Source organism: Taudactylus pleione, unplaced genomic scaffold (assembly GCF_031769625.1).
Source record: "Taudactylus pleione unplaced genomic scaffold, aTauple2 ptg000090l, whole genome shotgun sequence".
NCBI classification, from domain to species: domain Eukaryota; kingdom Metazoa; phylum Chordata; class Amphibia; order Anura; family Myobatrachidae; genus Taudactylus; species Taudactylus pleione.
Genome location: NW_028284492.1, coordinates 6,687,254 through 6,707,236, shown reverse-complemented (window position 1 = coordinate 6,707,236; position 19,983 = coordinate 6,687,254). Strand labels below are relative to the sequence as shown.

Sequence of the window (19,983 nt, the reverse complement as noted above, 5' to 3'; positions counted from 1 at the left end):
GGGATACCCAGTTTCTGTGATGGAGGACCAATAGAGGAGATGGGAGCTGATGGCAGTGCTGATGGAGTGGTGTCAGGAGGAGGAGTGCTATGCCAAATCAGGGGAGTGTCTGACCAATCTTAGCATCGTAATTGTTATGTTATTTGGGAAGACTACTTCCAGAAATTATGACCCTTACACATGGTTAAATGCTTGGTATTCATAAAAAAACACACCATCACCATATCTTCTCACACACTATGAACACAGAGACCAAAGAAATATGATACCTGGTGACGTGCATAAAGCCACTCAGTTAATTAGTGAGACAACTGGCTTTCAAGTTTTAGTCGCATTGGATCCCACCAGGATCACTCAGGGTACACTAAATTTTAGATATATCCAAGAGCTTGCTAAATTGATAGATAATATCACCGAGATGTATAATGACACCTTCAGGTATAGAGGTAGGGAATTGCAAGCGTACAAGAAAGAACTGGTGCAACACAGACTAGTGCTAAATTATTTAACAGCTGTCACGGGATGGTATTGTGTAACATTGGCCACCCAGTTTGGAGTAAAGTGCTGCACATATATTACTAATAACACCAGTAACCTCAAGGAGGTGATAGAACGGAAGATGGATGAAATTCTGCAGCTAAAATAGGAATTTCGGAAGAACCATAATGCTTCAGCAGCTGAAGTAGATGAGAAGGTAGAGGAATGGGTTTCATGCTTGAACCCAGCGAAGTGGTTCTCAGGTCTAGGGGAGTGGGTCCAGGAAATGATCGCAAGCATAGGTAAACTCCTGATCCTTATACTGGTTGTCATCATAGTTATTGGCATATGTGTCAAATGTGTGTTCCTAATGTTTTGAAGTGTGGAAAATGTAAAAATAAGGTAAATCGGAAGAGCGAAATTATGATGGTGGTCAGTAGTGCCCATATGAATTCTGAGGTAAATGTAGAACTGCATTACAACCCTGAACTAGGAAACACCATCATATAATCTATTATATTTAGAAATGCGTAAAATGTATTATTAAAATGATATTTTTCTCTCATTTTAACATCATAAATGATGTAAGTCTCTATTCCCCTTCAAAACTTCCTTTATATGACTGGTGCATCCCCACATCTTTCCCATGATCCCCCAAGATCCGCAGTGTGCGTATAATGGTAGTTTTATATTCCCTCCTAGAGACCCATTATAGATGGATTGAAACCACCTCGTACCATCCCATAAAAATAACATTAAAATAATACCCCATATGCAAGCCTAAAATTAATTTTACAATCAGAGTATGATAGCATGTTGTTTGCTATCAAAGGGTGGACTGTCGAAGCTGGTTTAGTGGCTGAGACAGAATCAGTGTAAAATTAGCTTGGAGCGACGCCATCTTGCGAATGGCAACCAGACTCCATCTTAAAAATAAGAATCTGCAAGACGCCAATTTGCGACTGATCTCCCAGCGCCATTTTAAGTTACAACTTACGAGCTAAGTACACATGGCAATGTTTTTGGTACTGGGGACAACCTTGCATAGAAAAAAATATCAAAACAACTAGAGAAACAGCTTCCTGTAAAAGACAATACACCAGGAACTGTGAGTGTTTTTGCATGTAAATGGAGAGACCCCTCATGTGGACAGGTGTAGCTGTGGCAACTGTAATATGGCTCAGACACTTGAATTTGACTGAATGAACAATGGTAAGATATCTGCATGAAAAGAACTGTTTAAACTCACTGTCAGACAATATGGCACCAGCAATCGGCTGGGGGTCTCCACCCTGTTTGAGAGTGAATCTCATTACTAATAACACATTGCATTGCAGTTTAAAAATGTTAGTAAGGAATGATATATATATATGTGTATGTGTGTGTGTGTGTGTATATATATATATATATATATATATATATATATATATATATATATATATATATACAGTATATATATATATATATATATATTAAATCCATCATAAATAGAATCACATGCATAAACACCGCACATTATGCACAGTTGCGCTGTTAACATGTCGCACATTACCCAATGCATAATACCCCGCATGCGAACGCTGTTTATTAGTTTCATGCGTCTGCCACAAGTTAACTAGCGTCTTTTCCCAAACCCCGAATACTTACACACTGCACATTCACATAAAAGGATCCATAGTTTAAAGGTATAAGATTCAAGTTTTATTCATTTGTTACAAATGCTGTGAACAAAGGTTATTTGGTATCTTAGGCTTAATACATGATAAGTAAACCGTGTTTGATATTATACCGATCTGCACTTTCTCAACAGCAAATAGTGTAAATTTTAGAAGGTATAGGCAGGTTTTTAGAAGGTATAGGCAGGAGCGTATAAAGGTTTAAAGTCAGTATCCTTACCATATTGGAACCACGCAGTCTGTAATATCATGCCAGTTGGTCAAAATTGCTGGCCTTTGGCTCCATATGTAGAGTTGGTTAGCTGTTTTCAGATAGGCCAAATATTGTACTGTTTGTTATCATATAACTGATCAAGTACAGCTATTAAAACATATTTGGCTATAATGCCCCATAACTAAAACTCTGGATGGCCGATAACCTGTGCTTTTGTGAATGAATAACTATGTAGAGGTAGGACAGGTACAGTGCAATCTATTCAGCTGGATCTGCTATGTTTGGCCCACCAGTTATGTGGCCATTTTCGCTACAGATCTGATCATCTAAATTTTGATACAGCATTTATGTATACATGTATGTTTCTGGTATGTGTTGCATTCAGGAAATATCTAGATTTCCCAGACAACCAATTGTTCAACATCCCACCAATTAGATGTTTGTGCAAATTATTGAGCAATTAAGCCTCACTTTTTCACTTCAATTAAACAGCTTCTTTGTGTTGCTGATAATATTGTGCCTGTAATTATGTAGGATTGTGATTTTCAGAAAAAAAAACTTAAGTCAAATACAGCATTTTGCAACTTTGATTTACTTAGTATTATTTTGGTAATTACAATACCATTTCTATCTCTTTTGCATATAATTATAAATTCATGATTTAGAATTAACCTTTAACATATATGTACTGTATAATTAGCTATATTTATCACTGTTTTCCAGCTTTATTCTGTGAAAAGGAATGTATACTAAATTATTAACCATCTGTCATCCTAGAATGTTCTTAAAACTGACACCCATTAATGTGAACCAATGGAATACAATACAGCTGCCCAAGTGTGCTTGCCAAGTCCCTATGCATGCATTTGTGTGCTCCATCGATTAGACTTTATGTTAAAGCGACATTATACTTGAACATTTGTTATTAGAAATAACATACACTTAGTAGAACACTTCCCTCTCAATGAAGCAAGTGTACTCCTTCGTCCGAGAGATGTTTAGTGTAAATGTTATTGCATTGTAAGGGAACAAATCATTTTACCATTGAAGCCATCAAGTTTGCCACTAAAGTTGGTTTCTGATGATAATATTGCATGTAACGTTTGTAGAACAAGCGGTATGGCAGCTCTCACTCATGTTTATAGATAACTAAAGCTACAATGTCAATTATTATGTATACATTTTCTCTACTGTCATGACCTACATACGAGCAAGCTAAAACCAGGCCCAGTGCTTCTCTCAGTGAACCTAGGTAGTCGCATTTGGTGTCAAGGTTTAGGATGCATCTAAAACACAATGAGTGACATAATGCCACTTATTTCTTCTGTGGTGCCCCCACAATGAAAACTGACATGAACAAAGAACTGCTGGCAGCTTCTTAGCTGGAGAGGGGTGGGGGTAGCTGGCGTGCCGGCAGGCAGCCGCAGACATGGACAGACATCGCTGGTGAAAGTTAAATCTGGCACCGGTCACGAGCTAATCGGAGCTCGCAGACTGGCAGCCAATCAGCAGCTGGCACTTCTGATTGGCTGCTGGTCCGCGAGCTCTGCTTGCCTCGTAACCGGCGGCGCTGTTTCTCCATGACTGCCTGTAAGTGCGCCAGCTGTAATCAGTTGGCGGGCCGGCAACAAATCAACATTACTGACACCCAAGCCCCCCTCGGTGGCCCTCACTGGACCTTGCGTGCATGACTGGGTGCAGGTAGGAGCGGCTCTAGGCACAGGCAAGCCGGGCCGTCGCCCGGAGCGCCACTGTATCCGGCGGGCGCAGGAAACGCCCACCCTCCCTCCCGGCGCTATAGTGAATATGTAAGCTCAGGGGGAGGGAGCAGAGAAGAAAAGCCTAGCACCAGCCCTGGGTGCAGGGTGAACGATGGGCCACAGAGGCAGCTCAGAAAACATAGCAGCCGCACCTCTTGCACTCATGGTACTTACGCCACTGTTTGCATGCATGTTAAGAGTGAGGTCATTTTCAGGATTAATGGAATGGGGTTATAGGTGAGGACTAGGTAAACAAATAGAGGCTGTAGGTGTACTTCAGGGTCCAGTCTTCAACCCGGGCAACGCCGGTTATCCCAGCTAGTAGACAATAAATGGTGCATAGAATAACAGATAAAACCAAATACAAAAGTGGGTAATCAAACCAAGTCTTTCAATTTATGTGTACAATCCAAATACCTCTCATAATTATTTTCTGGCTTCCTTTTATGGGTTCTTTTTAAGAATGATTAGGAATGCCGGAACGCAGTATATTTATAACCCCAGACAGATTTGTTTGGCTGTCTGCTATGGGTCATACCATTAGTGGTATGATCCCACTGATAACTGTTACCCATAACTCCCAACATTGTCCAGCGCTACTTTGGGATGGGGGTTGGGGGATCTGCTACATCCACAGTCAGCATTTTTCACATAAAAAGCAAACAAAACATTATTATCTTACTTATATGATAATACCTTCCAGCCTCCTGAAATCTGGACGTAGAAGAGTATGCATTATAATTGGTGGTATATTGTCTATGCATAATGCATGCACACCTATGTCATGCTGTGCGTGTGCATCTATGGTGCCCAATGACGTTGGTGACAAACTGTGCAATATATTACATAAGTAAAAGGAAGAGAAAGCGTCATAGTTCTTAAATTTGTTAAGAAAACTGCATAGAAAAAATATAGACAGACCTACTCAAAGGAGGATAAGAAACGGCTAGAAGAGACTAAATGGAAACATGCTGTAGCATATACAGAAGCAAATATTGTACATTCAGTAATAAAAGATAGACAAAACATTCTTTCGATACAGTAACCTACTTCCCAAATGTCCTGGGGTTTTGGTTTGTATTCTTTAAACGGCCTTACTTTGAGATCGCACATTTGTCACAATTCTCATGAACTCAGGAGGTGTATCCTGCCCACATGGTGAGCTACTGCCGCTGGCATCAGAGGTTTCTGGTACCTGTAGAATTGAATAGTGATTTGGGGAAGAGACACACATCCTAAGGGGCATGGCCACACCTCACACAATATAATCATGCTCCCTAAAATGCAGGGCCGTGCCCCCTCCTGGAGCCATGTCTCAATTTAAGGGACTAATAGTAATGGTAAAAACTGAACCATGTGAATATTTTAAAGGAGACAAAGATATTGCAGACTGCTTAATAAGCTGTGCTTTGTAGCTGATGATAGAAATTCAAATGGGTCACATTTGCTACAGAAAAGTATAACTTAAAATTAAGAGTAGGGGGCCTATTCATCAACACTAAAATAACGTTTTTAAGGACATTTTCCTTAATTAACGTTATTTTAGTATTCATGAACACACTTAGCACAGGAGATATCACTGATATCTCCTTGCTAAGTCCCCCTGGGTTAATTTCCACACTCCCCATGCATTAGTATGGGGATATGGAAATTATGCTATTCATCAAATTCCGGAATTTGATGGAGTTATTATCCGCCACTGTGAGGTGGCGAATAACAGGTGACACTTACCTGCTTCCAGCTGGTGAGGTCCCCCGGCGTCTTCCTCCAGCACTCTGGTCCGTCCTCTGGCTCCTGGGGCTGTGCAGACACGTCTTCTCCCAGCAGAACACAAAGTTTAGAAAAAAAAAGTTTTGGTTTTTTTTTAAACTGTACAGTGGGCTGCTGGGAGAACATGTGACAGCACAGCCACCGGAGGCGCTACAGCGGGCAGGTAAGTGCGGGGGGGGGGGCACAAACTTACCGCCGCTGTAGGCAGTGCTGCACATGCGCTGACTTTACGAATGTAACAGCGCTTGCGCAGAACAAATTCCAGCTGCGGTAAGTTAGAGTAGGTAGAGATAACTATCTATTTCCCGAAAAGCTGTCATCGCAATAATAACAGCTTTTTGAAATAGATAGTTATGGGGAGGAGGAATGATGAATTCCTCCGGTAATTAGGTAGAACTCCATGCGAGTTCTAAACCTAATTACCTCCAGAGAGTTTTAAGGTATGATGAATAGGCCCCTAGGTCTTACATATTTATTAACCAAATATTTTAGCCAATCACTGTTGACAGGTATATATACAGTTAATTGGAGAATGGCAAAAAGTAGTTCCACTATACAAACAAATAAGCATATATTAATAACTACAGTCATTTGAGTCTCACATCAATGGTAGAACACTTAATAATAGCACTTAGGGCAAAATCTACTAAGCGGCGGGTTCTACACCCTGGCGGTTTGGTGGCAGTTTGGCTAAAACCGCTGTCAAACACATTTTAGAATAGAATAGAACAGGAGTGACGAGGGCTAATATGATTAAGCAGCGGTTCTGGTGTCATTTAGAAGCCGCCGGAGTTTAGAACCCGCCATCAAACCACTGGGGTTTAGAACCCGCCATCAAACCGCTGGGGTTTAGGATCCCCCACCAAACCACTGGGGTTTAGAACACGCTGCTTAGTAAATTTTGCCCTTAGATTCACTTTCATCTTATTAACACTCATCTAGACACAGCAGAGCAAACAGTATTGCACTATTTACTTGATGGCTATTATTTACTCTGTGTATAATTGCCAAAATATTTTTCCACTGCACTGGGAATGACATAACACAAGTTGGCCCTATGTACAATGTAGGAAATAATTTATTTTCAAGGGTACAGAAAATTCATGATATTAATACTGTTTAATTAGTTAAATTAGTTTAATATATGTTCCATTTTCACAGCAGACACTTTCATCTGTAAATGTCAGCAACTGCAATTACGCATGCAATCGGTCGATTGTTGTGTTCTGCGCATGTGTAAGCATCGCAGTGCATGAACCTCGGGAATCGGGACTGCAGTGACTACGCAGACCCATCGCAGAGTGATCGACAGGAAGTGGCGTTTGTGGATTGTAACGAAGGGTGGTCGACAAAACGCAGGTGTATCAGTGCATTTCAATGCCGTTGCAGGGGCGTGCATAAATTAGCCACTGCGATGCCGTATGCAGCCTGAGGGCTCATAGCATGCGATGAAGTTAGCAATTCCTGAGTAAGGTCAGAGCTTGTACAAGTGTGCGTGATTGTACTGATGGTTTTGCAATTTTGCTAAACATTACGGATGTGTGTAAGGTAAATGCTATGCTGCGACAGCATAGTGATCACAATGGATTAGCATACTATCGCAGTTGAACTGCGAGTGTAATCGCTATTGCAATCGCAGTTGCGATTGGTAATGAATCAGGCCCTAAGTCGGCACTTGCCTGGACCCAGTGGCGTAACTTCATCCCAGGTGCCCGGAGGCAAGATAAATGGTTTGTGCCCCCCCCCCCAAATTAAAATTTGCCAACCCCCCAGCATCTATGCCAGCCCTAGCTGCAGCCACCCCCTATGCAGTTCCTTTTACACTGTGCCCCCAGTAATGGTCCCCTTATGCAGTGCCTGCCTATGTAGTGCCCCCCAGTAATGGTCCCCCTATGCAGTGCCTCCAGTAGTGGTCCCCTATGCAGTACCTCCAGTAGTGGTCCCCCTATGCAGTGCCCCCTGTATTAAGGGCCCTTGTAGTGCCCCAAGTAGTAATGCTCCCTGCAGTGCCCAAGTAGTAATGCCCCTTGAAGTGCCTTCAGTAGTAAGGTCACTGTAGTGCCCCCAGTTGTAGTGCTCCCAATTGTGCCCCCAGCAGTAAGGCCCCTGTAGTGCCCACAATAGTAAGGCCCCTGTAGTGCCCACAATAGTAAGGCCCCTGTAGTGCCCCCATATTATGCCCCCATATGATGGCCCCTGTAGTGCCCTCAGTAGTAAGCCACCTGTAATGCCCCCAGTACTAAGCCCCCTGTAGTGCCCCCAGTAGTAAGCCCTCTGTAGTGCCCCCAGTAGTGCAGGGGATGCGACCGCATCCCCTGCACCCTCCGTAGTTACGCCATTGGAGGTGGAGCGCCGATCAGCGGCACTCCTTCTCCATGCAGCCCTTCCTCAGCAGTGCCCGGAATGGTCAGGTGACAATGGAGCCAGGTGCCCCCTTCAGGGCTGACGCCTGGCGGCAACTGACTCCGTTGTCTCCGGGAGTTCCGCCACTGCCTGGACCCTCCTGAACAGCTCATCTAGGACTAGGTTCCTAGCAATGGACTTATCTGATATTGTAGCCAAGAAATTAATGATTTTGAACATGAGGTCCTATAAGTTTTTCTATTAGAGCAGGAAGTCCACTCGGGCTTGCGGTAGCCGAGACCCCCCAGCAGGGTCTCGCCGCAATCCGGATGGTCAAGATAATCGCGAACATCGCCAGGCCGATCGCACAAGCTGTGGGTGGTCACTCACAGCTGTGCGAGCGGCCTGGAGGCCGGGAAAAAAAAAAAGAATGCCCTGATTCAGAGCGAGAGCATGCAAACAGCGTGCGCCTCTGAATCAGGCCCAGTGTCCTAAGTTGGATACACACTATACAATCTATTACCGCAAATTACCGCAGCTGTAGGCAGTACTGCGCATGTGCTGGTTTTATGGATGTAACAGAGCATGCGCAGCACTGATTACAGCTAGGGTAAGTTAGAGTAGAGAGGGAAAACTATCTATTTCCCGAAAAGCTGTCATCGCAAAAATGACAGCTTTTAGAAATAGACAGTTATGGAGAGGAGGAATGATGAATTCCTCCTGTAATTAGGTAGAACTCCATGCAAGTTCTAAACCTAATTACCTCCAGAGAAAGTTTAGGTATGATGAATAGGCCCCTCAGTCTTTGTGAATTTTGTATGGTAAACTCGTCTGCTGCCTATTGCCATTGAATAGTTTACATTTTTCTCCAAAATCGGCATATTGGGGTTATATTTACAATTAATCTTTAAGTATTAAATTACTAAGGACTAGCAATAAACACAATATAATATCGGCGCGATTATTACCAATTTTTCCTTACTTTTTACTATATACTGATCTGTCCCTGCAGTTTTCAGCTGAAATAATGATTTTTCTCATATAAAGCCACTTTCAGATAGCAATATGGGGCTCATTTACCAATGAGTTTAATCTTACGCAGCGAGTTTTAAAATTGGCACAAGCCAATCATCTCCCAACTATCATTTTTCAAACAGATGATCGTTGGGATCTGATTGGCTGGAGCACCATTATCATTTTTGTAACTCGTTGCGTATGATAAAACTTGTTGATAAATGGGGGCCCCTATATAAGGTAAGGTCTTAAGGATTTGCTTAACGTTTTTCTGCAGTTTGAATCCATGTCACCATGATTATTCTAATTATTATTATTTATTTATAAGGCGCCACACAATTGTGCAGCATAGATTTACTGATCATATTCGTTTTTAGATAGTCTTTATTTTTAGCATGCAACATTACTGTGCAGATGGTACAGGGTAAATAGTTCTGTAAACCATGAACAGAACTGGGCTCCAGTCTAATGGGTCACTTCTTGTTAACACAAATGTGAAGATGGCGAACAGCTTTCAAACTCCAGAAAGTCCAATCTCCATAGTCAGCAATGTGGTCCTTCGTTTCTTTGGACATGACCCCATGATCCATGTGAAATCTCCAACTCTCCTGAACAGTACAATTATCATGATGGTATTGTAATGGGGTATTGATTTGGGAGGGAATGGGGGATAGGAGTTGAGTACATATCTAGGAACAGTGATAACCAATCAGACTGCAGCCAGCAAATAAGGAAGCCCATAACAGTTCATTGTCACTGTATGAAGGTGGTATAAAATCCACAATCCTATATGTATAGAGAGAGAGAGGTATCCTTTACTGTACAACAATGGTACAATGTATCTTCAATAACATAATCTTACACACCGATATAAAATAGATGATGCAATATATGTGTGCAAGTTTATTAACTTCCATTATTAATTTCTTTGTGTGTATCTTACATGTGTACCTTTCAGTTAGCAACATTAACTCAGTGTTCCCATATAGCATAGCTATGGTCAGAGTCGTAACTAGACTTTTTGGTATCCTGTGCCAGAAAGAGCATTATTATAATAAATAGGAAAACTGACAGGCCAGAACTGCGCCCCCTGCCCTGCGGTGCCCTGTGCCATGGCACTGGTCGCACTACCCTAGCTACGGCCCTGGATATGGTGTAATATCATAAGCTAGCACAGATTCCTTATCACCAAGCGCTTGTCCAATACATGTATCACAGTTTGCGCCCAATGTATACCTTACTCAGTACAATACTTTTGATTCTCGTTTGCAACTCCTGTTATCACGCACAATACTACTCCTCCTATTTACCAATGTGATTCATATACACATCTACCATTGTCTCATATGATCCATTTACACATCCACAATTGTCCCACATGATCCATATCCTCATAATCTACACAGACCTCTATATACATGACTTTCCTCCATATAAATCCCTGTCCTCCACATAAATGACTGTCTTCCATAAAAATCACTGTCTTTAGAAATAAATAGATGTTCTAATTAAACAAAATACTTATAATGGGTTTGGTATATAATGTTGACATTCATTATGTTGACACAAGAATATCAATATGGTCATATTGACAGTGAACATGTCGACTTCCAACAATTGTGGTATATCGACATGGTCAGAATCTAGACATTGTGTTTCTGAGGTTAGTGTAGAGGTTCCTAAATGCGGCCCTCAAGGCTCCCCAACAGTTCAGGTTTTAGATCTATCCATGGTTGAGCACATGTGGTTAAATCAAATTGACTAAAGTACCAAGTATGTCACCTGTGCTCAACGGGATGTAGTTGGCATCCCGACATGCGGGATCCGACAGTGTAAATACCAGTGCTGGAATCCCATATTGTGACCACCAGCATCACGAAGGTAAGTATCAGGGGTTAGGAGAGTGTTAGGGATTAGACACTAGGGGGAGGGTTAGGGTTAGGCACTAAGCGTTAGATTTAGGGTGTGGGGAGGGGGTAGGTTAGGGGTAGGTAAGTTTAGGCACCGGGGTGGGATGGTTAGGGTTAGTGGTAGTATACTTACCTACCGCTGTTGGGATTTTCACTGTTGGAATGCCCCTGTTGATATTCTGACCAGCGGCATCCCGACCCCCAGGAACTCATACCCAACCCGTGCTCAACCATAGATATCTCTAAAACCTGAACTGTTGGGGAGCCTTGAGGACCGCAAATGGGAACCTCTGGGTTAGTGTAACCATGACCTTAACCCCTAACCCCTAACCCCAACAGTGATGTCGACATTTCATATGTGATGTTTGTCCATGTCGACATTTTCTAGGTGTCGACATAGTTGATGTCAATATTCTGAGTGAATACCATTTATAATGCCTATCTTAAAGGTCCACCTCGTGTTATTTACAGAATAAGTTGTGCACTGAACCAACTTTTGTATTAGGCAGGGGCAGAACACTGCTGTCGAACCCCTACTGGAATGAGGAGTCTCATTATATAAAATTTTAAAAAGTGTTAACATAAAGCATAAGAGGTAAAACAAAACATATGCACATCAAACCCACCACCAAAATAAAAACCTTACTTAAACATATTTCATATTACGATTATACGTTGCTTTTACCATTGTTACATTGCATTTTATGTTCATTTGTTTTTTAATAGTTTTCCCACTGCTTTTCCCCCAGGAATATAAATATGATCGTTTTATAGAAGACGGAAAGGAGAAGACAACCTTCTATAAAAAAGGCAAAAAAATGAAATATTTTCTAATGCCATTTGGTTCTGGAACCACCAAATGTCCTGGCCGTTTCTTTGCAGTGAATGAAATAAAACAGTATCTTGCTGTTCTCCTTGTGTATATGGATATGGAACTAGTTGAACACAAGTCACTTGGACAAGATAATAGTCGCTCTGGACTCGGAATCCTTTTGCCTGACTCTGATATTAAATTTCGTTTTAGGCCAAGGAAATTTGATTTTTGAGTTTGCTCTTTGTGGGATGAGACCTGATTAACTAAATTGGTGCATGATGAAAAACTTCAATCAGTTAAATTCTAATTTGGGAGCTTTGCAAACATTTCATATTTAAATTTTTGATGTTGGCACAGAATAAAATACAGTGGTAATCATAATTGTGTTGCATATGACTAGGAAGGTAGCTTATTCTTTTAATATATATATTTTCCTTCATTTATCATAATTTAGACATAATTCTGCCACATTCTGAATATGGCAAGGGTGCTTTTTAAAGGCAATATGTTTATATTTCCAGGATTCTCACATCTTATAAAATTCATTGGTCTGTTTATTTGTTTGTTTGTCTGTCCGATTGTGTATTCGTACACCCCTGCACCGATTGAGATGAAACCAAAACATAGTGGTCCAGTTGGATTCTGGCCAGTATTTAGGGGTGTTAGGGTCCTGGTTGGGCCTATCGTTGGTGTACGCTAGGCAGAACTTTGACCCGTGGAGCCTGTTCTGAGCCTTCCACTGGATGGATTTGGACGGAAACTTAGCTCTTGGCAGCCCTGCTGGAGACACAGGCTTGGATTTGGAGTCGGACGCAGTGGATAGAGTTTTTTTGCCTCTGCGCATGTGACACAGACTAAATGCGCGGCGATTGATTAGAGATACCAGATGCAGAGAGGATTTATTTGTCAAGTGATAAGGAGGTAACGGGGTGGCTACAAAATTGCAAGCACGTTTCCTCTGTTTTCTGGCATGCCCTAGTCAGGCACTGCGAATTTGTTAGCAATTGGACTGGCCCTGGCGTTTTAATTGAGACAGACATTCTGAGACACCATAGGGTTGTCTTGGAAACAGAGAAAAGAAGACTTTGTTCGGGGCACTCTTGTACATGTTTGTGGTAGCGGGATGAATTAAAAGTTAGCTTTGATTAAATATCAATTAAGATAAGGTGGAAATAGAATAATAAAAATGTTCATACATTTAATTGTACTGTAGAACATCATTTTAAAGACTGTTTGCGTTCAGCTGTTCATTAATACATATTTTTGGACAGTATTCTGTCTAATACTTTTGTTATGGGTGAATATTGTTAGTGAAATAATGATTATATTTCACTTGTTTCATGCCGTCATGCAGATACAGAGGACGGCGGATGAGAGAACGGAAGGAGGCTGCTGGAGAGAAAGGAAAGTGCAGATGGGCACTTCTACTGTCAGCGTCTCTCACCCGCCATGCCATGATTCTGCATGACGGCGTGAAAGTAGAAACCGAGGACACACCGGACTTTCCTTTTTCCGTCCTTCTTGTGAGATAATACTTACTATTATATTGTATATCACCTGGCAGACTTAAACCAACAATGTCAGCATGCATACTGTATGTTCTTGATGTTTATACTTTTTCAGTTGATGGTATATAATTATATATGAATACATGGAATTATATATGACATTTATGTCTGTATAATACACTGCTCTGCCCACTTTGCATCAGTAAGAGTAGGAAATATTTCATATCTTTTTCAATAGTGAGATTTCTGCTGGTGTTGTAAGACAACAGAGCAACCGGGTCATACCTTATGGGAACTAATCGAACCACATGTGTATCATTATCTAAATTACATTTATATACAGTCCTTGCATGACCAGACAAACACTGAAGTGGATTATTACTTTGTGCAGATGTGTTATGCAACAATTATGATGCTAATGTAGCTAAACCTTTAAACCTGACCACGTTGTTAATTCTTGCAAGATTTATGATGAACTTTACATTATGAGAGACTATGCTACGTATGTATAAACACTGTATCTAAGGCATGTTGCAAATGAAACTTATTTTTGCAACCTGATTAATGATTTGTCATCATTTTCAACATGGTATAAATCTTCTAAGACTTTGTGGGATTATGTTACAAATGTATTATACTGTAACAATACAGACTATCAAAATAACTCTCTGAGCTTTTGAGACCAACCTAGTGTATATTCTGGAGTCTTATCCATAGCCTGAGGGATAGACTTACATATATAGTCTGAGCTATAGACTTGTAGAGAGTGGATTGGAGCTCTATATAATATAAGAGTTGAAACTAATATTATTCCTCCCAGAATACGTGCTAATGAGGTCCACTGATAATTTGTGAAATATAATTTTTCATTATTTCACTATAAATATTCGCCGATAACAAAAGCATTAGAGACAGAATACTGTCCAAGAATAAGTATTAATGAACAATTGAACGCAGTCTTTAAAATTATATTCTATAATGAAATATATGAACATTTTTATTATTCTTTTTTCGGAATGTAGTTATAATCCTAACAGTCGGGATGCCAGCGCTTAGAATGCCGGCACCGTTTAGGTGGAGGGTTAGCGTTAGGGGTTAGGCACTAGGGCAGTGATTCCCAACCTCGGTCCTCAAAGCACACTAACAGTCCTGGTTTTAGTGATATCCAGGCTTAAGCACAGATGGTTAACTCAAAATGCCTAAAGTACTAATTAAGTCACCTGTGCTCAAGTATGGCTATTCTTAAAACCTGGACTGTTAGTGTGCCTTGAGGACCGTGGTTGGGAACCCCTGCACTAGGGGGAAGGTTAGGATTATCCACTAGGGGGAGATTTAGGGTTAGGCACTAGAGGGTGGGTTAGGATCTATAGGGGAGGTTAGGTTTAGGCAGTGGGGAGGGATAGGACACTGAACAACAGGTGTCGGTATCGTAACCCTGCTGGGATGCCGGCATCGTGATTCTGACCGACATGATCCCGAGGGCCGGCATTCCATACCTAACAATTTTTTTCACCTTATTTTAATTAAGATTTAAAAAAAGTTAAGATTTCATTCCTTACACTACCACAAACTTATACAAGAGTGCCCCAAACAAAGAGTCATCTTTTCTCTGTCTCCAAGATATCCCATATCTGACTCTATGGAGCGCCACCAACATTTTACATTCCCATACTGGACATAAATCCTACAAGTTGGTCAACCATAATTACAAATATCTCCACCTCTTATACCTAAATCAGATCACTTTGTCTGACTTCAGTATCTTGTGCGGACTTAAAACCCTCTTTTTTTTTTTCTTCTGTACACCATTGGGTTGCTTAGAAGTTTGATGGTGTGACTGATGTTCCCAATGTTGCATCTCTTGTACAAAAGTGGCGGATATGACACACTGGCGGTGGACGTCTCCGTACACAAGATGACAGCTAAGTCATTGCTACTACTTCCGAAATCGCAGTTGCGAATGCAACTGGGTCCACGTCTGGGTCAGGCGAACAGTGAGCAATTTAATATCTTTTGATGCGCTGCTGAACATCACCGTAATGTGCAGTTATGCTCAGTACAACCTGTTATGGTAGACAATAATCAATAATTTTCATGTGCACAGGCATGTATAAATATCAGTTGACTATGGCCAGCTATTTCACATAAGATATGCGAAAATCTGCAAAGGGCATGGGGAATGCACTGCACAAGCAACATGAAAACTCCAGTATAAATAACAAACTATTCATGCTAAGAAAGCTGCATCAAATGAGACTTAGCGAAGGAAAGGACATGCAGGATCATATAAATCGAACACAGGAGACAGTAGCACAACTCTGGTCTGTTGGGGAGGATATAAATTGCAACCATGTAGTATCCTTATTCAGGGCTGTGTAACTAGGGGTTGGCCAGTAAAGCACTCACCAGGAACGCTGGTCAAGGGGGCGGGGGCACCACCTGGCTCAGCCTGTCAACTCCTAGGAGGCCATTCTGCAACCCAGATAAACCAATTTATTATTCATATTGAGCTTCATTTGCACTGTTCAGCAGTGTCCGGAGTCTTGGCAGAGGGGGGAGGGAGCAGAGCATTCCATGTGTAGTGCCGGGCTGCAGCCTCTGCATTTTAGTGGGCAGGTCCGGTGGCTGTGCTCAGCACATTGCAGGGAGGTTGGGCTCTGTCAATGATGATGGAAGTGATATCGGCACTGAAGATTTAGAAGTGAGGAGCCCACAGCTTGCTATCTGGGACCTTGTCACTGCTAGAAATCAATAGTGGACATGAGGAACTGTGACCCTGTCACTACATTGGGGGAGACCTGCTTGCACTGGTATTGTTAGTATAGGGAAAGCTCATAGAATTCTGCCTATGCCCTGCAGAACATCATTTAGTGGGATTATAAAATGGCATAATATGGTCTGTTTTCCTCAGCATGACCAGGTCATGTGCAAAAATATACTGGTAGGTTAATTGGCTCCCAATAAAAAAATTACCCCTAGTGTGTATGTGTGTGTACATGTGGTAGGGAATATAGATTGTACGCTCCACTGGGGCAGGGACTGATGTGAATGACCAAATATTCACTGTAAAGCACTGCGGAATATGTGTGCACTATATAAATAACTGATAATAATAATAATGTGGGATGTGACTAGAAGATCCGATCTCCCTACAAAGCAATACTGTGCATAGGACCACTTGGTGCAACATTGCTTTCATGTTGCTTGGGGCTGATGGATTCCAGAAGGTAATGCCCCCTTCTTATTAATCTGCTTCAGGTGATGCCCCTCTCTTTACAGCCATGGCCAAAAGTATTGAGAATGACACAAGTATTGGTTTTCACAAAGTCTGCTGCTTCAGTTTTTATGATGGAAATTTGCATATACTCCAGAATATCATGAAGTGTGATCAGATGAATTGCAATTAATTGCAAAGTCCCTCTTTGCCATGACAATGAACTTAGGGCCTGATTCAGAGCCGGACGCTATTTGCGCTCGCTCGTTCAGAAAAAGGGTCCGGATATTTAAATAGAGCGCTCGCTCTTTGCGGTCTGTTGACGCCTCTATGTCTGAACGAGCGAACGAAACATGCGCTCGCTATTTTTAAAAAAACGCCCCCTGGCCGCTCGCATCCTACGTCATCTCCGCTATTTATTAGATTAATCGAGTACATCGAAAGTGCTTGTGGTAGCATTTTCCTACCGCAATCATGCGAGCAGTTCAGGCTAAAAGACAACCAAGTGACGTGGTCAATGACGCTGCTTTGTTAATTATGCACACCCTTAAAACGCCCGTTTTGACCGTTTGGCACGCCTGCGTTCGGATCTCCACTCCCCGTTTTCAAGCACCTTCCCCTGTTACCACCCACAAACGCCTCATCCTGTCACTCAAATTAGCAGACACTCGCTATTTTGCGAACACACAATTTCCGACCGCAATGACTGGTTCGCGCATGCGTATTACAACCCATACGCATGCGCAGTTGTGCGAACATCGCTCGGAGCAAACGAGTGGCCGCTTACGAGCGGCTCTGAATCAGGCCCACAATCCCAAAAGCAAAATTTCCACTGCATTTCAGCCCTGCCACAAAATGACCAGCTGACATCACGTCAGTGATTCTCTCGTTAACACAGGTGAGAGTGTTGACAAGGACAAGGCTGGAGATCACTCTTTAATGCTGTTTGAGTTAGAATAACAGATTGGAAGCTTTAAAAGGAGGGTGGAGCTTGAAATCATTGTTCTTCCTCTGTTAACCATAGTGACCTGCAAGGAAACACGTGCAGTCATCATTGTTTTGCACAAAAAGGGTTTCACAGGCAAGGATATTGCTGCTTGCAAGATTGCACCTAAATCAACCATTTATCGGATCATCAAGAACTTCAAGGAGAGAGATTCAATAGTTGTGAAGGTGGCTTCAGGGCACCCAAGAACGTCCAGCAAGTGCCAGGACCGTCTCCTAAAGTTCATTCAGCTGCGGGATCAGGGCACCACCAGTGCAGAGCTTGCTCAGGAATGGCAGCAGGCAGATGTGAATGCATCTTCATGTACAGGAGGATAGCCGGGTGTCAAGAAGGGCAGCAAAGAAGCCACTTTTCTCCAGGAAAAACATTGGGACAGACTGGTATTCTGCAAAAGGTAAAGGGATTGGACTGCTGAGGACTGGGGTAAAGTTATTTTCTCTGATGAATCCTCTTTCAGATTGTTTAGGCCATCTGGAAAAAATGCTTGTCCGGAGAAGGAAAGGTGAGCGCTTCCATCAGTCCTGTGTCATGCCAACAGCAAAGCATCCTGAGACCATTCATGTGTGGGGTTGCTTCTCAGCCATGGGAGTGGGCTCACTCACAATTTTGCCTAAGAACACAGCCATGAATACAGAATGGTACCAAAAATCCTCCACTTTTCCCAACTATCCAAGAACAGTTTGGTTATGACCAATGCCTTTTCCAGCATGATGGAGCACCTTGCCATAAGGCAAAAGTGATAAGTGGCTCGGGGAACAAAACATCGAAATTTTGGGTCCATGGCCAGGAAACTCCCCAGATCTTAATCCCATTGAGAACTTGTGGTCAATCCGCAAGAGGCCGGTGGACAAACAAAAACCCACAAACTCTGACAAACTCCAAGCATTGATTAGGCAAGAATGGGCGACCATCAGTCAGCACGTTGCCCAGAAGTTGATTGACAGCATGCCAGAGAGAATTGCAGAGGTCTTGAAAAAGAAGGGTCAACACTGCAAATATTGACTCTGTGCATAAATTTAATGTAATTGTCAATAAAAGCCTTTGACACTTCAGTCAGTATACCATAGTAACATCTGACAAAGGTCTAAAAACATTGAAGCAGCAAACTTTGTGAAAACCAATACTTGTGTAATTCTCAAAACATTTGGCCATGGCTGTACACTATGGTTATGCCCTCCTTGCATTCTCTATAATTTGCCTCATGTTTGCATATATCCCACAAGACCTCGCATCTTGCCCCTCAGTCCTTTCCCCTTAACCTACTACACCTCTCCTGTCCCCCATTTTCCCATCCTTCCTGGCCGATACTACTACGCTTTTGCGACTGTTACCTATAAGTCTCATTCTCCCCAGTTTCCCTAAAGGACCAATAAAGGCCTGATTCAGATTTGTAAATAGAGTAAAAAAGAGCAAGTAACTATGCATCTTGGTAAAACCATGATGCACTGCAGGTGGGGCAGATGTAAAATGTGCAGAGAGTCTAAGGGCCTCATTCAGAGGCGGTCGGAGGATGCAAGTGGTCGCTCAGAAACTGGGCGGCCACTTGCATCCTGACCGCCCGCCTCTGTTGCGGTCGTTAGGCTGTGGGTTAACACCCACAGCTCTAACGACCGCTCCGGTGATGGTCGCGATGGTCAGAGACCATCGCGACCATCGGGGCTTACGACGAGACCCTAGGGTAGGGTCTCCCTTGTCGTAAGCCCCGGAGAGCTTCTGGCTCTGTCAGAGCCGGAAGCTCTCCACTGACATCACTAGTGATGTCAGTGGGGCCTCCCCCAAACGGTAGGCATTCCCATGGGAACGCCTCCGTTTGGGCTGCCACCCCCCCGGCCCACCTTCCAAACGGGGCGAGCTGTCAATCAACATCGACAGCTCGCCCCCTTTGGATCGAGACCCGCTACGACCAGCGCTGTCGGTCGTAGCGGGTCTCACGCATGCGCATGACGGCGCCGTCGTGCGCATGCTCTGTGGGGGGCCATCGACCCGGTCCGAGCGCATCGGCGCTAACGACCGGGTCTGAATGAACCCCTAAATCCCGACCGCCGGCTTCCAGACACTGTAATCCCGGCGTGGTACTAATGACAGGCATTGAAAACTCGACGCCTATCATTAACCAGATGCCGGAAGAACGACGCCCGGAATACCGAACAAAGGTAAGGCGGGCGCGGGCAGCCACGGGGGAGGGGAGGTTAGGCTTAGGGCTCCCGGGGGGACATAGGGACAGGCAGCCCCCCGGGAGGGTTAGGGTTAGGCTAGGGGAAGGGAGGGTAAGGCACT

The 19,983-nt window shown here is 42.9% G+C and overlaps 1 protein-coding gene across 2 annotated transcripts in view; it reads left to right on the top strand.

Moving 5' to 3' along the window:
* The window catches only part of CYP7B1 (cytochrome P450 family 7 subfamily B member 1), a 217,852-nt gene extending 203,844 nt beyond the window's left edge, over positions 1-14,008 (top strand). For both annotated transcript variants that reach the window (XM_088469325.1, XM_088469323.1), the window contains exon 6: positions 11,914-14,008. In XM_088469325.1, coding sequence (XP_088325451.1) covers positions 11,914-12,210 — 297 coding nt within the window. In that variant the 3' untranslated portion in view covers positions 12,211-14,008. The remainder of the gene's footprint in view (positions 1-11,913) is intronic.
* Positions 14,009-19,983: the final 5,975 nt, after the last annotated feature.